The following is an 11,864-nucleotide window of genomic DNA, read 5'->3' on the forward strand; positions in this document are numbered from 1 at the left end:
ACAAAATATTTCATTTTCACATTCAACTAACAGCTTATATGTAGCATAAACCTAAAACCAACATGCAAAGACAGGTGTGCCTACTATTTGGGATTTTTAAATTAAAGGGTTTGCTCTTTAAACATTAGCAGAGTTTTCAACCCCAAGACATAAACAACTAATTAACAAATGCCATTATCGTCACGTTTCCACCCAAAGTACCAGGAACTACTTTTAAAGGACCTATGCGTCATTTTTGTGCGTGACTATACAACAACGATGATGCCATTGAAAGTGACAGCAAGGCGTCATTATTTCCATTTCTCTCTCTCGACGCCATGTTGATATAGCGATGCACAATAAACAAAAAACAAACTGGTTTGCGGCTACAGATTTTCAAAAATGTCGGAAATGAAATGTTGTAAGTATTCGACAAACCAGAAATGTCAGGCAGTGCAAGTCCCACCAGCAAAGTCCCTGTACTTTTAGAAAGTGGTAACCCCAAGTAGGGACTTTCTGGGGGGTAAAATAATGTCCCTGGCAATTTAATTTAGTCCATGGAAACACAATGAGTCTCTCCAAATGTTCCTAGTCCCTGGGAAAAGTCCCTGCGGTGGAAACGTGGCTTATGACAAAGGTCTCCACACAGGAAGAAGAGGGTTAATGCTTGATATCACAACCAGCCTGGCTCTTTGAGATTCACAGATTCTGCCAGGATTTGTTTCCCCCTGTCAGGCATGAGCTACACAGATGCAAATGCATTTGAATTCACAAAGCAGACTTCATCCGTGGACAGCCCATGGAATCAAAGTACACCCTTTCACCCTTTCTCCATTACAGAGCCGCTGGCTAATCGGGAAGTGAGGTGTTTAGACTAATACTGATTACTGGCATCCATAGGCAAGTCATCATGCAGTCAGGATAAACAGGGTTGTAGCACTCAGGCATTAAAAGGTTAAAACATTACAAATGAAAAGAACTATACAGACTGAAGAGTTATATCTAGGTTAAAATCTTAGGAGAGATAACAGTGGCGGAGTTTAAAAAATGCCACAAGGAAAAAAAAAAAAGTCTATGTGTTGAAAAATATGGAGGAAGGAAGATTTTGATCTTCTGGATTACCAGAACCTTCTTGTGATGGTGCCATGGGCGGTTCTGGAAACAGGAGGCTCGCCTTTGGCTTTACGTGGGGCAAAGAACTGTGGAGACAAGAGCAGAGCAGAGCAGCTGATGATCAATGCCGCTGTCACGTGAAGGAGAACTGTGAACTATGGAAGAGCGACTACCACAGGGAAGAAAATGTGGGGAGAGAACAGAGAAAAAAAGCAGACACGTGAACAGCTGCTACTACAAGCTCGCAGTACAGAGAGGATCATGTGCATGAGTGTGTTTGTGTGTTTGAGGGGAGGTGTAGTGCAGCCACAAGCACCGCACAGCACGATAGGCACTACAGCGAGAGAGCGAGTGAGGGAAGGCTGCTGCTTTGGGGAGGAAGAAAGTGACACTACGAAGATGTACTGGGAGAGAAAGAGAAAGAGAAAGGGGCGATTGACAGAGCTCAGAAGGCTGAAGGTGGAGAAGAATCTGTGTTAACGTGTCAGTGCCTCACAAACCTCAGTTTCCACTGCTCTCATACCAGAGCTACCCAAAGGACAATGCAGCACAGACGAAAGACAAGGAAGGTACAGGTCAACAGTGAAGGCTGGCAAGAAAAGCATTTATTCATGTTTGTGTTGAGCGCTACTCTTTTTTCTTCTCTACGGTCAGCTTCCCCTTATAAAAATGGAAAAATGAACTTTGCACTTCCTCTTTCAAGCAACAGGGGGCAGGGTGTCTGAATGTCAGGTGGAACGGACACAAACAGCAGTCACCTGGCTGTGACACATGTCTCTAAATACAAGTAACTTTTGGGACACCATATTGTTATTGAAAATGAATATTCCACTAATATTTTACATTTACATGCAGCTGTGTACACTCAGATGGGCGTGCCTCAATATGTTGTTCATCACATTAAAATATGGAGAAGTGAAACAGCTTCTTGTGTCAACAATGTCCAGTTTTCCACCAGTGGCGGACAAAAAAATCCTCCCTCTTTCATTCCTTTCACCATCTTCCTGAAAAAGTTGGCGTTGCGATATTTTTGCGCAACAACCTGTTGGTATATAAATCTTAATGTTTAAAAGTAGGTGTGTTCCTCCTTCTGACCAGAAATGTGGGCTTTATGTTTGGATCTCTACCCCAGCCTTGCAAACTGTTTGTGTGTGTTTACCTTTGAGAATGTAGTCTGTTAACAGGGCAGGCACCTTCTCGCTGTCGTCCCTCATGGCGTGGAGGACTAGCAGGGAGAGAGCAGCACATCACAGTTTGAGAACAGAACGTGCAACGAGGCAAAAAGAAAGAATATTGTTACATAAACCAAAAAGCACTCACTCTTTGTGAGGATCTGGAGGTCTTCGACCGATGGGGTGCCAGACTTCTTTTCATAAGGAATCACTGTGGTCAGGTACTGAAAGACAGAAGACCATGTAAGACACAATGCACGAACAGTGTTACACATGGAGGTGTTTATTATAGCCATATATATTTTTTCATTGGACAGTCTAATCTTAAAACTTAAAGCACTTCAGTGTGCGAGGGTGATAAAATATGATGTTGACATATGAATTTATTATAAGCTAATATTGACTTATGTAACTGGTAGCTGGTTTCGACCTTTCAACCTTTGTTATCACATCGGAATTGTTACTATAAATGCAACTATATAAAAATAAAGTTTACAGAATTCTTTTATATCAACAGAAATGAATGTATGTTGCCATTTTATTTATTTTACCAGCTGTTCATATTAACGTTTGATCATGTTTATCTAATACTTTACTTTCACACTTGGAGACAACAGACAAATATGACAATGAAATGCTTTCATTTCAAATGTTAAGTTTACATGAGACAACAGACACCAGATTATGTTGAAAAATTAAGCATTTTTCAAGAAGTATATTCCTAACCTTGAAAACATACGGGTTAAAACTAAGCACTTTCCAAACTTTCACAAGAGCGTTCTCTTGGTATAAAACAAAGGAATAACAAGATGACATCACAGTAAAAGCTGCAAAAGAAGTGATCAAATAAAATTTAAAAAATGGCAAGTGGAGGACAGAAATTAAGTCATTCAAAAAATGACTTAAGTAAAGAAAAAGAGACCATTTAAATCAAAGAGAAAAATACAAAAATGACCAAACAAATGACACCAAACGCCAGCTAGCTGTTGAGAAAGAAATAAACATGCGGGTGGTAAAAATTTTAAAAAAAAAAAAGAAAGAAGGAAGACAGACAAATATCTGTGAAGAAAAAGGAAGTGAGTTGAAAGAAAGAGCAGGGGCACCTGTTTGTCCCCTCCTGTGGTGCCAAAATGTTGACGGAGGCCATTTTGTATGACATTGGAGAGTCCCTCCAGAGTGAGGAGCTACAAGGAGGAAAAAAGAGGAAGGAGGAAAAAAGACAGCATAGAGAGATGAGGAGGTTTCTACATTAAGAGAAAAGAGGAGAAAGGTTTAGCAGAAAAAACCCTTGATGCTGGCAGAAAAGCAGCTCCCCCGTGCAAACTACCTGTCAAGTCACGCATCATGCATTTCTGATTATATTTCAAACAAGAGCGTGGCTGTGTAAGCGTGCGTCTATCACTGATCCGTCATTATAATCATGCACACAGGGTGCATGTCTTTGTTCTGCTTCCCACACCACATGACTCACAGTGCCTGGTATGTGCGTGCTGTTTGTCCTCTGGCCGTTGGGCCCGGTTGTCGTCGTACTCCTGATTTTCTTCTTCTTCCTCAGCAGCTCGCGGTGCTCCTTCTGTCTGTTCTGCACGTCGATCAACAGCGAGATGAAGCTGTTCTTCACCTGTTGTTTTTAGATGCACAAAAATCCTTAATTTGTGTTGCTTTATAAGGGTGAAACTGCAATTTACTTAATTATTTATATATGCGCTGCTCTTAGAGAAGTCTATTTTATCTACTGCTAAAAATACACCGTGACTGTGAAGAAAATTACACCGTAGAAATAAAGCTGCTCGCGATTCACCGACCTCTGTCTGGCCTATAGAACGCTGTGAGCGCTGCAGTCTGTTCTCACTACACGACAGACGTTCAAAAGGTTGTCTTGGAATAACATTTCTTACATTTAAAAGCTTCTTTACGACTAAGCATCACTGCTGAATCGTCTGACTGATTAATGCTGTTAATAATTTGTTCATTTTACCTCCTTTTCATAGTCCAGTTCATCTCGCAGGGCGAGAGCCTGGATCAGCTCTTCGCTGTAGCGGCGAATGGCCGTCTCCACTTCCTCCAGAGTCTCGGTCAGCTCAGACACAGACAGCTGACGCAGCCCTGAAGATAATGTGTAGAAATATTTAGAAGAAGTAAAGTGACATATAGGATATACATGTACTTGTGTGTAAGGGGTTGTGTGGACATAAGGTGGATTTGATGAGTGTTATACATTAGAGGATAGTCATAAGACAGTTATTCATGTTGATTTTGGGAGTCAAATTATTTGAATGGAACAGAAAAATATTATAATGATGAATATTAGGGTTTGGTTAAAAAACATCATGGTGCATTCAGGTACGCCTGGTAAATGCTGAAATCTACATCGCTTTGTGCAACAAAGTGTGTCGGTGCCAACAGCGACTTCATGGTGCACCTTGTTAACAGATGTGTTTATTCAAATGCCCACAAAGTTTGTTTAAAATGGGAAAGTTTCTATGTTTTTCATTCCTTCCATACATGGGCCTACATCTGTCAGGACTTTCTGGTCCTTTGACTACAGCATTTTTAATAATTAGATGCTAAAATGACACCCCATTAATTCTTTCCATCAGCATATTTTAATCACAGATCTCTTTTATAATTCTTCTGTTCTGTGTATTTTTAGCTCGCTCTCCAACTGTGTTGTTTATTTTTCTTTCTTTTCCTTTTCTGTGAAGCACTTTGTAACCCTTTATAATCATGATTATAATTCTTATTGTATTGTGCATTCACCTAAATGTTAGAATCAGAGTCAATCTTGTGTTATAAAGTGCACACAAGCTCGTCTGTAACGTGCCTTAAACATAAAAGCTGTATACGATTATGATGCAGATTCAGGAGACATTACATTGATCTGCATCCTGAGGTATAAATCCAAGATCAAAAGGTGGAAGTGGTGTAAATACTGTGACAGACATGTGCAGTCCAATATGTAAAACACACTAGGTTCTGCAGATCTATGCAGATCTAAATCTATATCCTTAAAGTGAACTGGCTGCTCAGTCTGCCAGTAGAAATTGTGTCCAATCTAAATATATGCTGTTGATTATATAACATGTAGGAACAACGTAATTGCTGCCTGTTTGCATTTGTCACACATTATATAAGAATGCAGCTGCAGTGCAGTGTGTGTAGCTGCTTCTTCATGTGCCAGACTGTGCGACCTCTCACACTTCATTGACTGATTTAAATAACCATCAAATGTCACCAGAGTGTGAAAACACACTGCTGTCTCACTTGGGGGTGAACACAATAACTTTAAAAGCTTTCTGTTATTCATTGTCTCTTTGTGGATACTCACGGTCCTCGTAGCTGGTGTTGGAACCGGAGCGTTTCAGAGCGTGAAGGTCCTGGGAGAGCATGGACAGGTCAGACTGCGAGGGGCTCTCATCGTCCTCTGGGTCTGGAGACTCCTGCATCATCTCCTCAATCTCCTCGATCACCTGAGCAACATAAACAGACACACACACACGTTCAAACGCTGTTTTCTGTATAAAGAGGAAGGTGGTTTGTCATCCGGCTGCTTTTATTGCAGCTGACACATGGCTATTTACAGCTTCAAACTGTCTTTTTGTGGTGTCTGCTCAGATACTGGCTCCCCTGCCTGACTCCCATGTTAATGGAAAGATCAAAGTCTCTGTTGTCTTGTTTGACAATGAAGCTGTTTTCCCAGGTAGCTATTTTAGCTCTATTTAGATCAGTCTGTTTGTAGTCCACCCCTCTGAAAACTATTTTAGATCATCACAAGATTTAGAAAAACTTCTCAGGGAGAAATATCCTGCCTAGAACCAGACTTTTGAGGCATTATGTGAGATACAGAAAACATTACAGAAACAGGATGGACTTTAGAGCGATTACTTGGCTAAGCTTAAGCTACAAGAAGAGAGAAAAAGAAGCAACATTTTCTTTGGTGCAGCCATGAATTTGCATATTATGTAAGTGTGATGCAGATGTGAAAGGCCCAAAACACAAGACAAACACAGGAAACAGCTTCCAGTAAGATAGCCACCTTCTCTGTGTATACGAGTATGACAGGCTGATACTGATGACACTTTGATTATGTGCATGCAATCGGCAATTGACCAAAATGAGTTAGAAAATATCGGTATATTGTACACTGGCAAACATCCAGTTTGAAAAGTTACCTGTTCAGCCGTGAAGAGCGGCTCGTCGTTGATGCAGGAGTTGATGATGGAGTGCATGTCCATCTGCTCCCTCAGCTCCTCGTCATCCGACAGATCCAGAGACTGGTTGTCCAACTTCTGTCAGGCGGGGGAAGGAGGGGACAGATTTGGGAGAGACGGAGAGACAACTTGGATGAGCCAACAAACAGGTGGTTAAGGAGATTTAGGGCAGCAGAGCAAAGTGCTCACATCGGACTCTTCTCCTGCAAGGTGTCAGTCACTTTGTGCCTGAAATATTACACGAGACAAGTACTGTGTGGGTGTGTGTGGTACCTCAAGCTCAGTGAGGTTGAGGGTGGGCAGGTGTAGGCTCCGAGTGTGCGATGTCTTCCAGTCCACAGCCATCACGTTGCCATAGTTATCAGTCAGAGCGTTCCACACCCTGGAGGAAAGAAATGGAGAATAAGGTGATATCATGAGAATAGTGTTATGATTAAAGAACGGGAGACAAGTGAAGAGTTTTCAACCCACAGTAGATCAGACAAACCCTGTTTCCTTCTTCTTTTTACTGTGACACAGCATGGCCTGGCAGGGTTTCAGTAAGTCCTGCTGTCTAACCACCCGCTCGCCACTTCAGTGTTCCTGCTGCTGCACTCGACGATCTTAACGGCTCTTTAATCGCGCGTCATTTGTCCCCAGTTAACATTCCCTGGTGAGAAACACTGACGTATTTGCTGTAGTTCAGCCTTGGACAGCAAATCTCCGCCAACTTTTTTAGCAGCCCATATGGGATTAATTCAAGAAGTGTGTTGGTAGCTCGTGGGGGCCTTTTCAAAATTTGCTAGAAACAGTGTCATCGTTACACCAACACACTGTTGAATGTTTATATTACTCTGCAGCATGAAGAAGCTGGCAGGGGACATATTCCAGCTGAGCAGATGGCAGCGCCCAGTCTGTTAAACAAACAAGTTTACTGTGTAATCCATGTTGCTTAAAAACTTGCTGGTTACCAGAGTGAGGGGATCGTTGCAAAATATGTGCAGGCAATTACACATCAACAAAAAACACTCGACTTAATTAGGGTTTGTTCGAGACTAAAGCTGCAACAATGAGTTGATCAAAAAAAATCTTAAATCTAAGAATTTGCTGCTTTTCTTTATGATAGTAAGTAAAGCCTTCACCTTGAAACATCACCTTGGGAAATCATGATGAGCATTTCTCATTTATAAACTAAATGATTAACCAATTCTCTAATTTTAAACCTATCTGAGACTTAATTAAAAGGTTAAATGCAGTTGTATAAAAGCTAGGTAAAGCTGCCCCTTCATGTTGTCCCCACTGGAAATGACACTAACAACCGGAGGCAGCATCATGCATGTTTTCAAACACTGACAGAAAATCGAGTCTGTGACGAATCTAAAATTCGAGCACACGTGCCAGTCACTGTGTTTTTATTTCTGGTCCTGACTGCTGCGAGCAGAATGAGGATGGATGCTGTGAACCCATGTGTCACAGTGACTCTGCATCGTCATACCCTCGCTCTCTCTAACACACACTCATGGAGACAAATGTTTATGTAACTCGAATGTTTCCCCCTGAAGTGCCCATGCACAGCTTGGGGAACGGGGGGCTGAGGGGTTGTTCTAAATAGGGCAAAGGCTGGCAGGAAATATCTTTTGGGCCTCCAGCAAAGACACTGTCTCGGACACGTGAGCGCCGGCCAGAACACACCATTAGCTCCGCTTTCACTGAGAGAATTTACATTTTAAACAACGAGGCCAGTCGAGATTTCAAGGGACCAATTGTCTTGTTTCTGTTTCGACACAGTGCCAATTTGTCTGCATTACTTGTCTGAATATATTTATGGGGATGTTGTTTATCTTGCTCGCATAATGCACGACTTGGCAACACGTTCTGTCGTCTCCGTTCTCACTCTCGTCCCAAAACCGCACACATACACACATTTCCTCCTTGTCATCCCTGTTGTTCGTCTCAGCCTCGGTCTTGCTGGAGAACTTGTTAAGCGCCTGGGCACGTCCTGCAAAGTGCAGTCATCCAGAAAAGACTCTTGCTGAGCCTGGCGCTGCTCTTTGGGCTTCACCGGGCTGCTGTCCAATTATTCTGTTCCCTCCATCCTCTGTTTCTTTACCTACAACAACCATAGACGCTTCTTTCCCTGTCTGACTAGCCCTCCTACATCCCCCTAAACATTTAGAGCACCATTAACAGCCAGACGAGCTCTCCACTGCTGTATTTATGACTTTTAGTGTGCATGTGTTTGTGTAGCAAAGTTGCTGTTAAGTTAAAAACAAGTTAAAACCCAATGTTCAAGCTCCAGGGTCTTTTCGAGTCCAGTCACAAGTCCTCAGTTCTCATGTTCAAGTGCCTGCTGATGTCTGTGACGTAACCTATTAAAAATGTATCCAATGTTAATTAGCTTTAATGTCAGTTAGCTAGCATGCTATTAATTCACTCGCTAGTTCAAATAATCGTAAAGCTGAACTGAGTAGACAATTGCCAGAAAAATGAATTAGCAACAATTTTGATGAAGGATTGGTTGGTGAAATGATTTCTCCAGCACTATTACCTGACATGCACCAGTTTAAGAAGTGAAAACTTGCTGCTTTATTTGTCAAACGTGACAATAAACTGTAGGGCTGCAACCAACGATTATTTGCGTTCACATTTATGCAAATAAACTGAATTACTTTTTGGTTTGGGGTGTTGCTTGTACAAAAACAAGCAATTTAAAGCCTTGGGCCCCATTTTTCACAATTTGTTTTGACATTTTAGGAATTTAAGACTTAATCCATCAATCAAGAAAACATTCAGCGGTTTAGCCTGTCAGTGCTGCAACTGATGACTATTTTTTACTGTAGATGAAACTGCTGATTATTGTGTCAAATCAAGTTTTATCCATTAGTCATTTGGTCTATGAATAGTTATAAAATGGACACAGAGTCCAAGATGGTGTCTTTAGATGTCTGGTTTTATCCGGCTGACGGTCCAAACCCCACTGATAATCAGATTAAAGTGATAGAAAGCAAGGAAAAGATGTATACACAGAGAAAAACAGCAAATGATCACATTTGCAAAGCTGAAATCAGAAAGTGTTTTGGCATTTTATCAAGATAAATGAAAATTCTTGCAGATTAATTTTCTGATGATCAACTACGAAGCTGCTCTGTAGCTTATAATAACAAAAATTGAACACATTTTCATTGTCTATGTGCATATACAGTATCGGTCTATATTGTTAACAGCTTACATGATCATGTGATAATATAGGGCAACACTGTCAGGTCCAAGTTTCAAGTAAAGCAACACCTTTGTGTGGACATATGCATGCATGACTCACGACATCCCTTTTGGTAAAGCAGAGGAAGCTTCATGACATTATGTGATTAGATCTAACAGTGTCACACTGTTGCAACGCTACATGCAGAAGAAGATGGTAAGTGGAGGGTGATTAATGCAGCCTACACAGCTCCGTAGTTACAGTGACATCTGTGCCTGGTGTGGGATTGATGTGACTAGCTGCTGGGAAGTAATAGCATGCTGTCATGTGAATGTGTAGCTGTGGCATCTGAGGGTCTATGAGATAAAAACAACACGCTGAGCACCTCCGACTGAGAAAACAAGGGCTCATGTAAAGATGGTAAGAAGAGATGCTGACAGTGTAACCTTTAGTAAAATAAAGATTACATGTATGATATGTGGCATGTTGTGTCTGGTTGCAGTCAAAGGAAACAGCTGGGGTCCTATAAGTCAAGTCAAAAATGTACTGTAGATACAAAATACAGAGCAGGTGTGCAAGGGTCAACAGCCAATCACTTCATCTCATTGACAGTTTGTGGATCAGTGGATTAAAAGCTAAAGTCAACCAATCCAGCATGAATTAAAGTATTGGTAACGTGGCATGACCCCTCCCCTCTGTCCACACACACACACACACACACACATGAATACAGGCGAGTGATGTTGCCTTCAAGGACCAAACATTTGTAACACTGCAACATACTATAGCTGCCTTCTGTAGTTCCGAGTGTCGACTTAAATTCGTGTCAGCCCATTAATGAAACAGGTCTAACACATTTTGTTACAATAAAAAACAGATAAAGTGTTTATCGGAGGCGAACAGGCAGTCATTTGCCGTCTAAACTTTGAACGACACTGATTGCGGCTAAGCTAAAGATTCCCCCACATCAACGTTAGGGGCTAGCATGTCGAGGCTAACGCCGCTAGCTAGCTAAGAGATTAAAAGTTAGCGCTGATAAAACAAACCCGCATTTAAAATTCACACTCACTCGTCGTCTTTCAAGTAACTGTCCTCTGTGATGGGTTTAATGGGGGCTATGTTCTCCGTCGCGGTGTTGTAGTTTCGGAAGCACACTGTCAGCTTCTCGTCGAAGTCGTGGACGAGGTCCTCCATCGATTTGAAGCTGCAGATCTCCCCGGAGAAACTGTTGTCCAGGTCTGAGAAATCGTCTAGGCCCGACGACGAATCGCCCACGTTTGAGTTGAGCTGGTCCAGCTGCTCGGCCGTCGCCGCGGACGGCTTGAATTCGTTAAAGTCCTGCCAGTCCTCGTCGAAGTGGGCTAACGGCGCCGCCATGACTGCCGTGGGAGCTCGGTTGACAGCCAGTCGGACCCCCTCGATGGTGCTCTGTTTTCGGCTTCTGGACACTGAACGAGACGGCGAGGCGGAGAGAGAGAGAGGTCGAGGGAGGGTGGGCGGGGCCACGTGACGTCAGTCCAGACGCCCCTCCCCCTTCAGATGGAGCAAAACAAACCCATGTCAGCTGTGTTTCCATCATGGAGATGATTGTTTATGTGTTGTTTATGTTAGCCTCGTCACTGTCAGCCAGAGGAGCTGGCTGACTGGATATCTGTAAGGTTATTAAGAAAAAGAGCCCATACAGCCTGCATCTCTGCTGCAATAAAGGCTGCTTACATTTCATATTGTAGGTTTCCTTAATTATAGTGTCCTTATAGGGGAAATTCAGACTCAGAATTGTAATATTTATAATATTAATGAGCTACAAACTCAGAAATATTTATTTTTTCCACAAGTGAATAAACAAGCTGTTCTCAGAGGAAATTAAGGTCCCCAGAACACCGTTTGAAGCTTTAAAGGTGGCAGGGTCCGCCACATATAAACAAAGCCAATGAAATTGTGTCATCCTTTAAGGTCAGTTTGTTTGTTTAGTTTATTCAGTCATGAAAATGAAGAGATTTGTTTATTTAGTTTTTTAGGCATAAAAAATCAGTCAATGGAGATTCTTTCTTTTAAATGCAATTTTTAATATTTTTTAATGTTACTTAGATAAAGATAAAGAATAAAAGATAATACCAAAAAACAAAATATATAAAAGATAAAATTATGAATGGCTTCACGTCAACATTGATTATAATGAAAGAAGTGTTCATAAAATAAATTGATTTTAAT

General features: G+C 41.7%; 1 protein-coding gene across 1 annotated transcript; it reads right to left on the reverse strand.

Moving 5' to 3' along the window:
* On the reverse strand, window positions 1-11,097 carry fez2b (fasciculation and elongation protein zeta 2b). Its single transcript, XM_073492643.1, has 9 exons — window positions 10,723-11,097; window positions 6,749-6,857; window positions 6,437-6,553; window positions 5,593-5,734; window positions 4,243-4,370; window positions 3,736-3,885; window positions 2,413-2,488; window positions 2,252-2,317; window positions 1-1,178 (listed from the first exon to the last, which is right to left on the reverse strand). Exons 1-9 carry the CDS (start codon window positions 11,028-11,030, stop codon window positions 1,162-1,164), a joined length of 1,113 nt encoding a protein of 370 aa, XP_073348744.1. The 5' UTR covers window positions 11,031-11,097; the 3' UTR covers window positions 1-1,161.
* Between the last annotated feature and the right edge of the window lie 767 nt (window positions 11,098-11,864).

Source organism: Pagrus major, chromosome 22, assembly GCF_040436345.1.
Source record: "Pagrus major chromosome 22, Pma_NU_1.0".
Classification (NCBI taxonomy): Eukaryota; Metazoa; Chordata; class Actinopteri; order Spariformes; family Sparidae; genus Pagrus; species Pagrus major.

Coding starts and splice junctions, on each gene's coding strand:
- fez2b (XM_073492643.1), bottom strand. CDS start 11,030: ATGGCGGCGCCGTTAGCCCACTTCGACGAGGACTGGCAGGACTTTAAC. Junction 5,735..6,436: donor CGCTCTTCACGGCTGAACAG/GTAACTTTTCAA, acceptor TATGTTGCTCAG/GTGATCGAGGAGATTGAGGA. Junction 4,371..5,592: donor CAACACCAGCTACGAGGACC/GTGAGTATCCAC, acceptor CATTATCTTCAG/GGCTGCGTCAGCTGTCTGTG.